This window comes from Dendrobates tinctorius, unplaced genomic scaffold (assembly GCF_039654945.1).
Source record: "Dendrobates tinctorius isolate UK_male_01 unplaced genomic scaffold, ASM3965494v1 ptg000019l, whole genome shotgun sequence".
Classification (NCBI taxonomy): Eukaryota; Metazoa; Chordata; class Amphibia; order Anura; family Dendrobatidae; genus Dendrobates; species Dendrobates tinctorius.
In genome coordinates this window covers 48,962,087-48,980,071 of record NW_027361687.1, presented here as the reverse complement: position 1 = coordinate 48,980,071, position 17,985 = coordinate 48,962,087, and the positions used below count along the sequence as shown (strand labels likewise).

The 17,985-nt window shown below is 46.1% G+C and overlaps 1 protein-coding gene across 1 annotated transcript; it reads left to right on the top strand.

Moving 5' to 3' along the window:
* Positions 1 to 722: 722 nt before the first annotated feature.
* Positions 723 to 9,422, top strand: CFAP45 (cilia and flagella associated protein 45). Its single transcript, XM_073566972.1, has 12 exons — positions 723 to 885; positions 4,037 to 4,156; positions 4,290 to 4,423; positions 4,584 to 4,728; positions 4,818 to 4,988; positions 5,191 to 5,369; positions 5,464 to 5,593; positions 5,868 to 6,014; positions 8,112 to 8,225; positions 8,404 to 8,597; positions 8,676 to 8,900; positions 9,096 to 9,422. Exons 1-12 carry the CDS (start codon positions 883 to 885, stop codon positions 9,169 to 9,171), a joined length of 1,638 nt encoding a protein of 545 aa, XP_073423073.1. The 5' UTR covers positions 723 to 882; the 3' UTR covers positions 9,172 to 9,422.
* Positions 9,423 to 17,985: the final 8,563 nt, after the last annotated feature.

Below are 17,985 nucleotides of genomic sequence, written 5' to 3'. Positions count from 1 at the left end.
GTGCAGATATCAGAGTTACTCTGTAGGAACCTGGAACGTCTCCAAGGATTTACTTATAAGGGTATGTGCACATGTTGTGGATTGCTGTGTGGAATTTTCTGTGCGGAATCTGCATCTCTTGGCAGAATCCGCAGTTCTAAATCCGTGCGGTTTTTTTGCAGATTTATTGTGGATTTTGTGCGGCTTTTCCCTGCGGTTTTACACCTGCGGATTCCTATAATGGAATGGGTGTAAATATGCTGCGGAATCCGCACATAGTATTGACATGCTGCGGAAAATAAACCACTGCGTTTCTGCTTGGATTTTTACGCATGTACACAGCGTTTTTTTCCCCATAGTAAAACATTGTACTGTAAATCACTAGTGGATCCGCAGCAAATCCGCAGCGTGTGCACATAGCCTTAGAATAATCAGTGCCGGCAGATGTCACCGCACTGACTAATGTAGAACACATGGACAAATGTCAGATATTAGAGGATAACACAAAACAGCAATACGGACAGGAGTGAGGGCCTGATCCCAGGAGCTTACACTCTGAGAAAATGGCTAAAAAACCTTCACTAGACCCCAGTACACCTGTATAATGAGGCCTAGGCTAGGCTTTATAGTGAAGAGACTGGAGTGATAAAAGTGGGGAAAGGAGCACTTTTTGCAAGAAGAGCCGGCTCTTTTTGGTGAGCAGAGCCGAGTGAGCCAGATCACCAAAAAGAGCCGGACTGCCCATCACTACACCTCAGGGAAAAGCCCGGGCTCACACGATGTGATGTCACTTCCGCAGCCTTTCCTGTTCTCAGGGAGACCTCTATCAACACCGGAAGCAGCCGTCGTCTTGACAACCGATCAACTGCAAGCGCTGTCAGCTAGAGCCGGCCGAGCACAGACATGGTGAGAACACAGGAGGGCCTGAGATATTGAGCAGAGGGGGTCAGGTGTCGTGTATACGCCTCACTACTGTGTATATACCGTGGGTACGCCTCACTACTGTGTATATACCGTGCGTACGCCTCACTACTGTGTATATACCGTGGGTACGCCTCACTACTGTGTATATACCGTGCGTACGCCTCACTACTGTGTATATACCGTGCGTACGCCTCACTACTGTGTATATACCGTGCGTACGCCTCACTACTGTGTATATACCGTGCGTACGCCTCACTACTGTGTATATACCGTGGGTACGCTCACTACTGTGTATATACCGTGGGTACACCACACTACTGTGTATATACCGTGCATACACCTCACTACTGTGTATATACCGTGGGTACACCACACTACTCTGTGTATATATCGTGCTTACGCCTTACTACTGTGTATATATATATCGTCCATACGCCTCACTACTGTGTATATATCGTGCATACGCCTCACTACTGTATATATATCGTGCATACACCTCACTACTGTGTATATATCGTGCATACGCCTCACTACTGTGTATATATCGTGCATACGCCTCACTACTGTGTATATATCGTGCATACGCCTCACTACTGTGTATATATATCGTGCTTACGCCTCACTACTGTGTATATATATCGTGCTTACGCCTCACTACTGTGTATGTACCGTAGGTAGTGGTACACCTTAGTTCTGTGTATATACCGTGCATACGCCTCACTACTTACCGTGTATATACCGTGCATACATCTCAGTACTGTGTATATACCATGGGTACACCTTAGTTCTATGTATATACCGTGCATACGCCTTACTACTGTGTATATACCGTGCATACACCTCAGTACTGTGTATATATCGTGCATACGCCTCACTACTGTGTATATATATCGTGCTTACGCCTCACTACTGTGTATGTACCGTAGGTACACCTTAGTTCTGTGTATATACCGTGCATACGCCTCACTACTTACCGTGTATATACCGTGCATACACCTCAGTACTGTGTATATATATCGCGCATACGCCTCACTATGTATATACCGTGCATACGCCTCACTACTGTGTATATACCGTGGGTATGCCTCACTACTGTGTATATACCGTGCGTACGCCTCACTACTGTGTATATACCGTGCGTACGCCTCACTACTGTGTATATACCGTGGGTATGCCTCACTACAGTGTATATACCGTGCGTACGCCTCACTACTGTGTATATACCGTGGGTATGCCTCACTACTGTGTATATACCGTGGGTATGCCTCACTACTGTGTATATACCGTGCGTACGCCTCACTACTGTGTATATACCGTGCGTACGCCTCACTACTGTGTATATACCGTGCGTACGCCTCACTACTGTGTATATACCGTGCGTACGCCTCACTACTGTGTATATACCGTGCGTACGCCTCACTACTGTGTATATACCGTGGGTACGCTCACTACTGTGTATATACCGTGGGTACACCACACTACTGTGTATATACCGTGCATACACCTCACTACTGTGTATATACCGTGGGTACACCACACTACTCTGTGTATATATCGTGCTTACGCCTTACTACTGTGTATATATATCGTCCATACGCCTCACTACTGTGTATATATCGTGCATACGCCTCACTACTGTATATATATCGTGCATACACCTCACTACTGTGTATATATCGTGCATACACCTCACTACTGTGTATATATCGTGCATACGCCTCACTACTGTGTATATATCGTGCATACGCCTCACTACTGTGTATATATCGTGCATACGCCTCACTACTGTGTATATATCGTGCATACGCCTCACTACTGTGTATATATATCGTGCTTACGCCTCACTACTGTGTATGTACCGTAGGTAGTGGTACACCTTAGTTCTGTGTATATACCGTGCATACGCCTCACTACTTACCGTGTATATACCGTGCATACATCTCAGTACTGTGTATATACCATGGGTACACCTTAGTTCTATGTATATACCGTGCATACGCCTTACTACTGTGTATATACCGTGCATACACCTCAGTACTGTGTATATATCGTGCATACGCCTCACTACTGTGTATATATATCGTGCTTACGCCTCACTACTGTGTATGTACCGTAGGTACACCTTAGTTCTGTGTATATACCGTGCATACGCCTCACTACTTACCGTGTATATACCGTGCATACACCTCAGTACTGTGTATATATATCGCGCATACGCCTCACTATGTATATACCGTGCATACGCCTCACTACTGTGTATATACCGTGGGTATGCCTCACTACTGTGTATATACCGTGGGTATGCCTCACTACTGTGTATATACCGTGCGTACGCCTCACTACTGTGTGTATACCGTGCGTACGCCTCACTACTGTGTGTATACCGTGGGTACGCCTCACTACTGTGTATATACCGTGGATACGCCTCACTACTGTGTAAATACCATGGTTACACCTTAGTTCTGTGTATATACCGTGCATACGCCTTACTACTGTGTATATACCGTGCATACACCTCAGTACTGTGTATATATCATGCTTACGCCTTACTACTGTGTATATATATATCGTGCATACGCCTCACTACTGTGTATATACTGTGGGTACACCTCACTACTGTGTATATACTGTGGGTACACCTCACTACTGTGTATATACTGTGGGTACACCTCACTACAGTGTATATACCATGGGTACACCTCGCTACTGTGTATATACCATGCATACTCCTCACTACTGTGTATATATCGTGCATATGCCTCACAACTGTGTATATACCGTGCATACGCCTCACTACTGTGTATATATATCGTGCTTACACCTTACTACTATGTATATACCGTGCATACGCCTCCCTACTCTGTATATACTGTGCATACGCCTCACTACTGTGTATATATATCGTGCTTACACCTTACTACTATGTATATACCGTGCATACGCCTCCCTACTCTGTATATACTGTGCATACGCCTCACTACTGTGTATATATATATCGTGCTTACTCCTCACTACTGTGTATATATATCGTGCATACGCCTCAGTACTGTGTGTATCTATCTATTGTGTATACACCTCACTACTGTATATATGGTATATACACACAATGTCTTTATTCATATTCTCTTTGCAGTCGGAGAGCGTTGTTGGTTCGATCAGCTCCGGATCTGTTGGTTCCCACCGATCGAAAGCCCGAAAATACCGCACCAAGGCTCTGAGCTCAGAGATAGACGAGAGTCTGTTTGGAGTGAAGGTGATGATGATGATGATGGTGGTGGTGGCAGGACCCGTGTAGGAGCATCATTCATCTCCTCATCCGGATAGGGAGTTGTAGATATAGATCCTGAAAAAAAAACCTTTTAATATAAATTATGTTTTCCTAACAGCAACAAGCGAGAAATGAGGCTCCGGTTGCAAAGAAAGGCGAAACTGGACGTCGTAAAGCCGCATCAGCGCCGTCACGGGGTCACAAGCCTGAGACGATCCGGATCATCACCAGTGACCTGATCCGAGACCTAATGTAAGTGCCGGCTGACATGACCCACTATTGGGTATAGGAGTACATGGCCAACAAAGGTCGGAAGGAGTTTTAGCCATGCCATTGACTGTTATCAGCCACTTTCCTGCTGCTTAGATAACAGTAAAAAACAGCCTAAGGATATGCTATTCTATATTGGCAGCGTGCCCTCCGATGACCCCTCCGGACTGTCCCTGATCATGACCAACCAGGACTTCAGTCGCATTAAGGACCGGGCGCGAGTCCTGACCAAGGTGGAGCGGGAGAAGGCAATGCAGACTATGAAAGAAGAAAAAGAGGCGGCCATTGTAAGACCCTGTGTGAATATGGAGGGTCACTGGAGGATATATGGGGGAAGGGGTTCGTCGTAACACTAACGAGGGTCTTTCGTTGTCAGGATGCCGCTAACGATCGGAAGAACTTCATGAAACAGAAGGAGATGCTCCGCAAGAAGAATGAGAAACTGAGCGAACTGGAGGAGGAGGCCCAGCAGAGGGCACAGTACCTGCTACAACGCGCCAATACCATGCGCATGGAGCAGGAGGATGAGATAAAGAAACTGAGCGAGGTGAGTGAAGGAATGGCTGTCAGTGGGTGAGCGGCAGAGCTGATCCACTCCGTGAAAAGGGATAACTATACCGCTGATGACCAGTAGGTGGCAGACTGTCTACTCTGTTCGCATGGTCCAGCATGCTTTGCCAGGCAATGTTAGTACACCCTCCTTTAATAAAATCGCAATAAAATTCTTTTTTTCCACCCCACCCCTGCAGATGATTTTGAGCGCCAAGTGCCACGCTATCCGTGACGCCCAAATCCTTGAGAAAAGCCTCATATCCAAGGAGATGGGGGATGAGAGGAAGAGACTGGACCAAATGATGGAGGTGGAGCAGCAGAAAGCCATCAAGATGCAGGAGGAGATCGAGGAGATGCGTAAATTGGAAAAGATCAGGTATTTTGGGAGTGTTCGCCCGTGATGATGCTGACTGGTTCCCAGCGAAACAGTCAGAAAGCAGCCATGACAAGATGTGGCTTGTTCTCTTCAGAGGAAAACTTCACATCATTCAACAGATGGAAGAAAATGAGCAATCAAGGATCTTGCAGGAGGAACAGCGAGACCAAGAAGCTCAGCAGATGCTCCAGTACTTGGAGGAGCTACAGATGGAGGACTACAGGGTGAGCGGCACAGGCACGTGGGCAGTGGTGCGGATAGACCACCCCTGGTTACTCCAATTTACTGGTTATGAAGCAGGGAATACTGGTTGACAACTGCTCTGGAAGTGGCACCGACGGCCATAATAGTTGTCAGCCCGCTCTTCTAAACAGTCCAGATAGTGGGATACGTGATTATAGGAGCCCATGGCATCCTGACATTTGTACTGACGGCATAAATGAATAGTCGGATCAGATCCTGATTTCTGTTTTTGAGGATTTTCTTGATTTCCAATAGGACATGGAAAAGAAAAGACAAGAACAACTGGAAATCCAGACCGAGATCAAACGTGTCAATGCTGAGAACAAGAGGAAGAAGATGGAGAGGAAGGAGCAAGAGCGGCTTGCGGATCTGCGGGTGCTGGAATACACCAAGCACAAACTGGTAAACCCAATTGATGGTGCCTGAAATTAAAGGCACATCTCGCTTTGGTTACTTTCTTTTCACAGAGATTAGGAGACTTAACCCCTTCATGATATATGACGTATATTTACGTGAAAGGTCGTGTCCCTGCTTTTTTGATGTGGGCTTGCACATCGAGCTCATATTTTTCCCCGCACATGATGGCTGATTTCATCAGCCACCATGTGCCTTTAACAGCCACTCGCGTAGCGCTGCTCCACCTGCTGCTGTTAACCAGTTAAAGGGAATCTGTCACCCCTTTTTTGAGATATCATATAATGATATAATTCAATTGTGTGTCACATAAGGATTCTCTTAGTAATTTTGCTTCCCCCTGACCCCGCTGGGCGGGGCTTATTCACCTGCTCCCCCCCTCCCTGTCTTGCTCTACGCATTTCTTCTTGTGTAGAGCAAGACAGGGAGGGGGGGAGCAGTTGAATAAGCCCCACCAATCGGACCAGACCGTTGCAGTTTACATACCTCTGAACCGATATAAAAAAGGTATTTATGCGTGAAAGGTGCAGGGGGGTTAGGGGGAAGCAAAAGTACTAAGAATCCTTATGTGACACACAATTGAATGATATCATTATATGATATCTCAAAAAAGGGGTGACAGATTCCCTTTAAATCCCGTTGTCAATCAAAGTCAGTGAGATTTAATATGCACCGACTGGAAGCATGTCATTCATCCCGTCCATCCGTGCTCCCGTGACTTGATTGCAGGGCGGCGATGGGTTGTCGTGACAGCTGGAGGTCTGCAGAAGACACCCATGCCTATCATTGTCAATCTCCTGTGAGCGCCGTCTCGTGTGGCCGGCGTTCATAGAAGATCATGATTTCTGCAACACATAGCAGAGCTGAAGCCTTGCTATTTACAGCACAGGCGTTCGGACTATCGCAGCTTCAAGTCCCCTAAGGGGGCTAACAAATGCAGTAAAAAGTGATATCAAAATAGTTGCAAAAAATAGAAAACAAAACAAGTTAAAATCACCCCCTTTGCCCCATTAAAAATAAAACAAATATAAAAAAATACACATATTTGGTATCGCTGCATTCGCAAAATTTAGATCTATCAAAATATATAATTAACCTGATCGGTAAACGGTGTAATGAACAATAAAAAAAAAAAAAGCCATAATAAAGTTTTTTTTGCCGCCACAACATTGCAATAAAATTCAATAAGGGGCGAGCAAAACATCGTACCTACCCCAAAATGGTATTAGTAAAAATTTCAGCTCAGGGCGCAAGAAAATAAGCCCTCACTAGCCCCAGATCCCGAAAAATGAGAACGTTACTGTTTTAAAAGAAAAATTCTTACAAATTTCAGTTTTTTTTTTTTTCTTCTATACATGTTTTCTATCTGCGTACTTGTATTGTCTTGGGTAATCCTATTACTAGGTCAGTTTTACCATATAATGAATATGTTAAATAAAAACCCCAAAAACCATTGTGGAATTGCAAAAAGATGTGCATTTTCAACACACTTGGATTTTTTCCCCACTTCCCAGCATATAACATGATAAAATGAATGGTGTCATTCAAAAGTACAACTTGTCCTGCAAAAAACAAGCTCTCATATGGGGATGGGGAAAAAAGTTTGGGCTATTGGAAGAAGTGGAGAAAAAAACGAAAGCGCAAAAAAATGGGAAATTGCAAGGTCATGAAGGCGTTGAAGGAGTTCTCTGCTTTTATTAGGTTTCCTGATTGCTAAGTGTCCTAGTGATCTGCATCGATGAGCTGTGATCTATGGAAAAAGCTGCAACGCCACCACAGGGGAAATGAGGCATTACACAGCATCCACTCGTATCAGAAATGTTGTATTTGATGCAGATTTTCCATAAATTCCTATGTAGTGTTCTGTAGTTTTCCTGCAAACGTGTTATCATGCTAAAGATATTTTCTGCACCAGTTTGTCTCGTCATTGTCAAAGAAATAAACAACATGCTACAATTTCCGCATGAGCCCTATTGAGTAAAAGTGGACCTATTCCTCGTGAGTGGATCTACTGCACATCCACAGACGAAAACGAAAATGTAAGTAGCTCCTGTGGATCACCAGTGTCTTCATTATCGCACACAGGCTCGAGAAACAGAATATGAGGCAGAACAGGAAAAAATTAAGAAGGAAAAAGAAAAAGAAGTCGCTCGCCTCCGAGCATTGCAGGAAAGAGCCCAGGACCACCACGCAGAGCAGGTATGTACCATGTAGATAGGAGCTGCCTGGATAATCAGCAGCAATATACATCCTTAGATGCTATAGTCAGTAGCAGTCACCACATATAGGGGGTCAGGTATAGCGGGAGGCTCCCTTTTGTCCCCTTATCCAGTCCCCATCGCTATTGAAGGCCTGTCTAATATGTCATTTATTCTAGGATGCTCTCCGGGCAAAGCGAAACCAAGAAGCCATGGAGCGATCCTGGCGTCAAAAAGAGAAGGAGGAAGCCATGAAACAAGCGGAGATGAACTCCACCTTGAAGAAAACTCGCCTGGAGCAGGTGGCTCAGAAGGAGCTCTTCTTGGCCGTGCAGGCTCAGCGGGATCGGGCTGAGTTCGACAGGGTTTTACGGTACGAAGAGCAGCCATTACAGACTATTATCGTTTAGGCGTAGCTCCTTATAGTCCTCTCCGGATCTTCCCACACCAGTGTCCAGCGGGAGCTGATGGAGAAAGAGCGCAAAGAGCAGGCGGACAAGGCCAGCGAGCTTGCGAAGTATGCGGGAGAGCTAAGGTGCCAAGTCCGAGAGAACGAGCAGAGGCAGGTCATCGAGCGGATCGCACACTTTGACGAGGGGAAGAGACTGGACGAAGAGGCTTGGCAGCGCAGAGCACGTCTGAACGAACTGAAACAGAAGAAGCTGGATGAACTGCGGTGAGTATGACAGACGCAAGACGCCATCTTGGACTCATTTTTCATTTTTTTTAGCTAATGTAATTCCCCATGGGAGCTGTTGCCGTATCGTTAGTCACTTTCCCAGACATAGATGCAGCGTTGGCATAAGAAAACGACTGGTTCGCTTTGCAGTATAGTCACCAATCATTTATTCTTGTTCCTTTTCTCTTTCAGAATGGCCGGACTCCCTGACAAGTACTGCTCAATGGTCGCACGAAAAACTGATGCTCCTCTCACCACTGTCCTCTAGGGAGTGGAGACCTCCAGGACTGTGTCATATGTCACATTTAATCTGTAGATGACAATATCCACATTTGTCTTTGCATCTTCTGTACAGTTTATACACTGTCATTCCTTTTGGTACCTGCAGTGGGCAGTACATAGGAATGTATTCACATACAGTGCATCTCAGTAAAGGTCTCACTCATGGAAGAGCATTATGAAAGCAAGTAGCAAGACCTGTGCAGTGGCTGTAATAAAAAAGCGGTGTCAGTGATTACATTCTAGGCTGTTTTTGTAACTTTTTACATATGCGCACCTTGTTCATTAAAGCCAGCAGGAAAACTGGGAAGTGTATGGATCAGAGCAATAAGGGTGACCGGGACCAAACTGTAACGTCTCGACGGACGTCCCTAAACTGGCAGGATTCTTGCCATTCTCAAACGCAGATATATAGCAAATTTTATGGGGTGTACTCCGTATACTGCAGGTATCATGGGGTGTTTCCAATATACCGCAGGTCTTCTGGAGTGCTCCTAGTATATGATAGGTTTCTTGGACCATTCCCGGTATAAGGCAGGTCTTGGATGTTGGTAGTACATGGACGATCTTGGATCCTTCTGGTATATGGCAGTTCTCATTGGGTTCTTTGCAGTCTACAGTAGGTCTCGTTGGGTGCTCCTGGTATATGGCTGGTCTTGTGGGGTGATCCTGGTATGCGGTGGGTCTTGTGGGGTGATCCTGGTATGCGGTGGGTCTTGTGGGGTGTTCCTGATATATTGCATGTTTTGTGGGGTGTTTCTGGTATATGACAGGTCTTATGGGGTGTTGCCGGTATACGGCAGGTCTTGTGGGGTGCTCCCGGAATGCAGGAGGTCTTGTGGGGTACTCCTGTTATATGGCAGATCTTGTGGGGTGTTCCCAGAATATGACAGGTTTTGTGGGGTGCTCGTGATATGTCAGTTCTTGAAGTGTGCTCCCAGTATACGACAGGTCTTGTGGGGTTTTCCCTGTATACAGCACGTCTTCTGGGATGTTCCCGGTATACGGCAGGTCTTGTGGGATGCTCCCGGAATGCAGGAGGTCTTGTGGGGTACTCCTGATATATGGAAGGTCTTGTGTGGTGCTCCTGGTATATGGCAGATCTTTTGGGGTGTTCCCGGAATATGACAGGTTTTGTGGGGTGCTCGTGATATATGGCAGATCTTGAAGTGTGCTCCCGGTATATGACAGGTCTTGTGGGGTTTTCCCTGTATACGGCAGGTCTTGTGGTGTGTTCCCGATATACGGCAGGTCTTGTGGGGTGTTCTCGGTATGCAGCACTGGTATTGTTAGGAATCTGGTTTCTCCTATGCAGGAATCCAGATTCTCACATTTATCTCCAGAGGCTAAGTCCTTTGTTCCATCTTCTGAGCATGCTCACGGGACGAGCTCCCATTGGAGTTCGTGAGTCAGGTGCTCAGTTCCCGCTCCGGATCCTATTGGCTCCTTGAGGAGACTTGGAGATTTCCGGCAGGTACCGCTTGCTATAAAAAGTGCGCATGGCTGTTCCGCCATGCGCTTGTATAGCATATTTTGCTGCTGTATGTGTGCTGATGGATGCTTGGACTGGTGACTGACTTATTATGAAACCCCATCCCTTGGATAATACGAATGTGTGAGAGTTTGAGTTAGAGCCAGTACCTGCGCCAGCGCGCTATAGCTCCATCGCTCAGCAGCCTAGCGTCAGTATTGCGCCTGCTAGCTTGCGGTGCATTTGCAGAGGCTCAGCTATTGCCGCACTGCAGTAGCGGCTCCTGTGTGCGTTCGCGGTTGCGACGCCTTGCACACGCTTCACGGTAGGTCCTTACAGAGTTTGTATCGCCATCTTGTGCTGCTCCGGTGACCGCATACCGCGTGTGTAGCGCTGAGACTCTGTGCCCTGAACAGACTCAGCGTCTTTTCTGTTACCAGTTATTATTATAGCTCTGTGAGCTTAACAGAGTTTGCTTAGTGCATCTGGGTGACGCACTTAACCCTGTGCACACTACCGCCATATAGCTCTGCCACCACCTAGCAGCGGTTTTTCCATCTACCACACGGTGGACCCCGAGTGGCGAAGGCACTCTTTTTATATTTTTATTTAGTGCCTTCTGCCACTCATAACAGGTATATGGCAGGTCTTGTGAGGTGTACCCAGTATACGGCAGGTTTTATGGGGTGTTCCTGGTGTGTATCAGTAAGTACTTACCAAAAGTGGTCAAAGGAAGCACAGCCTATAATCATCGGTATCACAAAGTGCTGTAAGTGTTGCTATCATAGGAAGGTGTCAGATTGTGCAGAGCACTACAGTTGTGATAGCACAGAGTCAGGAGACACAAAGCATGGCAGCTTGCTGCAGACCGGTCAGAGTTTTCATACCAGAGGACAACATCAGAGACCTTGTGGAGTCCATGTCTAGATGGGGCACAGCAGTTCTGGCAGCATGAGTCAAAGTCATGTAATATTAGGCGGGTTGTTTTACTGTTATGGACTTCATCTGTATCATCTCTGGGTTTCCACTTTGATATTTTTCTTAGTTGTCCTGTGCAGTGAATGGAGGTTTACTGCCCAAAAGTCAAACCTTAGGTCCCTAATTACACCGTCTATTATGTGACTGCATCTGGGTTCCTCCTTCCTTTTTTGTGTTTCGAAACACGTGAGATGGCTGATACAGAGTTATTACAAAGGGTGAGGTCACGATGATACAGACGTGAGGAAGTGGGAAAGTATACGGACACCAGCAGACACATGGTTAGAAAGGTAGAGTTGTCTGGAGAATTTACTGTATCTCTAAGTCTATCCTGTGTAATACTATCTCCTGATCAGCTGTATCTAAGCCTGGTATATTGTCTGCTGAGCCAGAGTATCTAAGCCATTTGTGTGGTGTTCATCAAGCTGAATAGATATCTGTGTGAGAGCTCTGGAGGATGCGTGGGAGATTAGGCAAAGGGCCCTCTTCTAAGGATCTGTCTCTCCAAGTACCATAATAGTACACTATAATAATAATAATAATAATCTTTATTTTTATATAGTGCTAACATATTCCGCAGCGCTTTACAGTTTGCACACATTATCATCACTGTCCCCGATGGGGCTCACAATCTAAATTCCCTATCAGTATGTCTTTGGAGTGTGGGAGGAAACCGGAGTGCCCGGAGGAAACCCACGCAAACACAGGGAGAACATACAAACTCCTTGCAGATGTTGTCCTTGGTGTAATTCGAACCACTGAGCCACTATGCTGCCCTATCTTAACTTATCTGTACAGCATAATGGTGATTACTCTAATTTTAAATTGTTACTCTGACACATGTATTACATAGCTGTGACATCTTAGGGTATGTGCACACGATCAGTAAACGCTGCGGGTTGGATGCTGGACATTTGTGCAGCGTCCAACCTGCCATGTCCAGATATTACACCATAGTGGATGGAATTTCAAGAAATCCCATGCCCGTTATGTGTCCAGAGACGCCTGCGGCTCACCTGTGGAGAAGGACATTCGGCGCATCTCTCCAGACCTCAGCATATCTATTTATCTTGCGGAGACGCAAACCTCTGCAAGACAAATTTCACCCATACAATATATTGAATGCGATGAATCCACATGGTTCAATAGCCGTTAGCGCTTTGGTCGCAGCGGACATGCGCTGCCAATTCCTGATCATGTGTATATACCCTTAGAGCTATGAAATTTTATACTACATTCAGTGTGTATGGCATACAACCACTATAGTACTGCCCCTATGTACAAAATATATCTACTATAATAATGCCCCCTATGTACAAGAAAATATCTACTATAAAGCTGCTCCTATGTACAAGAAGATAACTACGATAACACTGTGTTACCAAGGTTTTGTTCCTCGGACAATTTTGAGTGTTCCTGATAGATTTTTTTTCATGCTGATTTCAGAAATGACTTCAGATTTTTCCTATCAAGTAAGGTTTTTGAGAAATGATACAAAACATTATAATATTCTGTTATAATTCTAAAAACTCATGTATGAACTTTTTCTGAAGCAGTATATTCTGAATTTTCCACTTAAATAACATAAATCGCTGATCTACACATATGCAAGCACTTATGCGAATTCCGCACAGATGCAGTGAATAATACAGCTGACTGTGTACGGAGCATACCACATCTACTGGGCAGGGAAGGAATCAAAAGACAATACTGACTTACTTAGAGCATGGCTGATTGGATCACGACCTTCAATGCCGTTCGCTGCCCCAATGATATGGAGAGAGCAGAGAGATCATGTAACAGATTGCTACTTCTGCCTTACAAATGTAACAGGATATTCAGCAAAGAACAAGAAATCAATGGAATATCCTAATCTTCCTTCAGCCGTAAGACCAGTGCCACACAATGAAAGTCTTCGTGTTCCAAAGCTGCCCAAAGTATGGACATTGGTGGACGACGAAGATGAACTAACAATGTCAGTAGAAAATTAAACTGCTGTAGACCCAGACTTTGAGCCTTCTGCATCTCTAATCCACATATGTTCAGTCAAGGTGATCTGAGTGACTTGGTCAGAGATTTGAAATTGTCAAAGAGACAATTATTGGGATCAGGGCTACAAGAACGAAATCTCTTTTTACCAGGAACAAAAGTTTCTGTTTTTCGCGGTCGTGAAGAAGACCTTAATCAATTTTTCAACCATGTCAACAGATTAACCTTGTGCAACGATGTCTTGGGGTTGTTTGGTGCTCTTGGATAAGAACATGACCTGAAGGAATGGCGACTGTTTATTGACTTGTCAGTTATAAGTCTGAAGGTGGTTTTACTACACAACGGAAATACCTATTGGACATGCCGTACACATGAAAGAAACGTCTGAGAATATGGAGTTACTGTTGACCCACATTAATAGAAATTATAACTGGAACATATGTGGTGATCTAAAAGTTGTTGCACTTCTGCTTGGATATAGCAAGTATTGTTTTATTTGTGAGTGGGACAGTCGTGCATGAGAAATGCACTATTTCAGAAAGGACTGGCCACTCCGCGAAAACCTGGTTGCTGGACTGAAGAATGTTAAACCTAATCCTCTCGTTGATCCAGCAAAACTATTTCTCCCTCCATTGCATATTAAACTTAGGCTTATGAAGAATTTTGTCAAAGCATTGAACAAAGAATCGGAAGCCTTTTCTTACTTGCGAGAGAAATTTCCAAGAATAAATGATGCAAAGATTAAAGAAGGTATTTTTATTGGTCCACAGATCAGAGATATAATGAATGACAGTAGCTTTGATGGTCTTTTGCAAGGTGCTGAACAAGTGGCACGGAGAGCCTTTAAAGATATGACCTTCAATTTCCTTGGCAACAGCAGGGCACCGAACTTTGAACAAATTGTTGACAACATGCTCACAGCATATCATTTGATGAAATGCAATATGCCACCACAAATGCATTTTCTACATTCTCACTTGGACTTTTTTCCAGGCAATCTTGGTGCCGTTAGTGATGAACACGAAAGATTTCACCAAGACATTGCGCTGATGGAGAAAAGGTACCAGGGAAAGTGCTGGCTGACTATAGCTGGAATCTTAGTCGAGAAGCATCTGACATGGATTATAAACGAAAGTCGTCTGCAAAACACTTTTGAACAATTGCTTTTGCTACTGACATGGATGCACATGTATGTAGTGTCTCGGACGTCATAATATAGACTATAAACTGTTGTTTCTGAACCCCTTACTGCCAGCTGACGGAATAGTACGGCAGCTGGCAGTATCCCCCGCTTTGAGGTGGGCTCCGGCGGTAAGCTGTTTTTAACAGCTGACATGTGCCCGCAATAGGCGCGAGCGGAATCGCGATCCGCCCGCGCCTATTAAGTAGTTATATGCCGCTGTCAAACTGACGGGGCATTTAAATGCACTTCCGGACGGCGGTCTGGAAATACGTGCAGCGACGACCCCCGTCACGTGATCGTGAGTCATCGCTGCGTTGCCATCACAACCAGAGGTCTCCTCGAGACCTCTATGGTTGTTGGCAGATTGCTAAGAGCGCCACCCTGTGGTCGGCGCTCATAGCAAGCCTGTAATTCTGCTGCAAAGAGGAGATCTGAGCATCACCTCTATGTAGCAGAGGCGATCGCGCTATGGCAGCCTCTTGCCTCCTATGGAGACTATTGAAGCATGCCAAAAGTTAAAAAAAAAAGTTTAAATACAGTATATAAAAAAATACATAAAAGTTCAAATCACCCCCCTTTCACCCCAATCAAAATAAAACAATAAAAAAATCAAACCTACACATATTTGGTATCGCCACGTTCAGAATCACCCAAACTATCAATAAAAAAAAGAATTAAACTGATCGCTAAATGGCGTAACGATAAAAAAAAATCAAAACGCCAGAATTATGTTTTTTTGGTCGCCGCGACATTGCATGAAAATGCAATAATGGGCAATCAAAAGATCGTATCTGCACAAAAGTGGTATGATTAAAAACGTCAGCTCGGCATGCAAAAAATAAGCCGGCACTCAACCCGAGATCACGAAAAATGGAGATGCTACGGGTCTCTGAAAATAGCGCAATTTTTTATTATTTTTTTTTAGCAAGCTTTAGAATTTTTTTTCACCACTTGGATAAAAGAGAAACTAGACATATTTGGTGTCTATGTCTATGAACTTGTAATGACCTGGAGAATCATGAGCAGGTCAGTTTTAGCATTTAGTGAACCTAGCAAAAAAGCCAAACAAAAAACAAGTGTGGGATTGCACTTTCCAGGACAGCACCATGGAGGACGTCCTCCTCCTCCTTACAGGGACAGGAAAAGCACACGAGAGGTTAAAAGGTTCCGTCCCACCCATCTCCCTCAGTGTTTTTCCTGTCCCTGCATGGAGGGACACGCGAGAGGAAGCGCAGCAACATACTCACCGGGTTCAGGGGGATCGTGCGGCCGGTCCAATCCTTCCCCCTGCGAAGACGCCCGGGGCCGAAACTCTCCGGTGGGGAGTCCCTCTGCCCCAAAGGCCAGGAGCAGGACGTCGCTCCTGGAGGGAGCTGCTCCTCCCGGTGGGAGGCTCTCGGCTCCAAACTGGCATGGCGAAGGCCGGTCCCCCGCAGGCAGCTGGTCGGGTGGGCATCAGCATCAGGAGGCGGGGCGCGTTGGGGGAAGCAGATTCCCGGCCTATCGCAGAGACAGTGATGTCACGCTCCAGCTTTGAATGTCTGCGCACGCTCCAGGAGCCTGGCATCTCTCTGGAAGCGCAAGGAGGATGGACGCAGACCAGATAACCGGAGGGGTAAGTGCGCTTGGCGCAGAGCTCCCTCCCCATGCCACCCACTGCGGCCCAGGGTAGTAGCCTGATAGCCCTATCCTCTGTCATTAGGATAAGGGAACCCCAGCAGCCCACCTGACAGTAGTCAAGGACCTGGCCAAGGCTGCATCTAAATCTGTCAGATGCCCGGTATGCAGGGTAAAGCTGCCAGACACCCACGCTAAAACCCTCTACGGACCCTGCACATCAAGGGTGATAGGAGAAGAGCAGCCGTCCCTCCTAGCCGAGATGAGATCCCTGATTCGGGAGGAGGTCCAGGCCTCCAGAGGCAGTCTTGCGCAGCAGCGATTCCCCAGCCCAGGGCCAAGCCGAAAGCATCCTAGGTGGGAGGCGGAGGTGTCCGAGCCAAGCTCCGAGGAGAGGTCTGACTTCCGAGACTCAGATCCAGAGGAGGAAGGAGAGATCCCGGCAGACAAGCAGTACCAGGGCAGGAAACACCTGTTCAGACTGGAGGACACGGATGATTTGGTCCAGGAGGTGAGGAACACCATGCAGATGGAGGAAGTTCCTAAACCACAATCCAGACAGGACCTAATGTTTGGAGGTCTCGTGTCTCGAACCCAGACTGTGTTCCCCGTAAGCGAATACATAAAGACAATGATCCGTGAAGAGTGGAAGGAGGCGGAAAGATGTCTGGTGCTATCCCGGGACTTTAAGGATCGGCAGCGGTTTGATCCGGAGGAAACACGTTTTTGGCAGGAGGTTCCGAAGATCGATGTTCCGGTAGCCAAGGTCACCAAGAAGACCGCCATACCGTTCGAAGATTCATCAAGTCTCCGGGATCCGATGGACAGGAAGGCGGACGTTCTATTAAACAGAACTTGGGAGACCTCGGGGACCCTTCTCAGGGCTAACATAGCGGCCACCTCGGTGGCCAGATCTATGTTTTTGTGGTTGGGGCAGTTGGAGGATCACCTTAACAACAAGACCCCTAGGTCTGAGATCCTAACTTTCCTTCCCCTCATGAAGTCGGCCACAGCGTTCCTATCAGATTCGTCGGCCGAATCAGTAAGATTTGCAGCCAGAAATAGCTCCCTCTCTAACGCCGCCATAAGAGCCGTCTGGCTTAAATCGTGGTCAGGAGATAACGCTTCTAAAGCAAAGCTCTGCTCCCTTCCCTTCTCAGGTCTAAGAGATTTCGGACCAGCTCTGGATAATATCTTGGAGCTGGTGTCCGACAAAAATAAGGGATTCCCAGAAGAAAGGCCTAAGCGGCCCCAGCCCTTTTGGAGAGTGCCCTTCTACAGGAGACAGACCGATTCCAGGACCCAGCTGTCATGATCTGAATTTGATCTGACAGTTTTAAATTGCACAGGGTGAACTTTTTTTTACTTTGGCAAGTGCCAAGTGACTTGACTGTCCCTGGTGGTGGTTAGTGGTATCGCACTTTAGGGTTAATGTGCACGTAATTATGAATCAGGTGTGGGGCTCTATAAGTGAGTCTCAGGGTGTGCAATCACTGCTGGTGATACTGACTGATTGATTCATTCTGAGTTTGTGAAGCCTGGGTGAACATGGAGCTGAAGAGGAG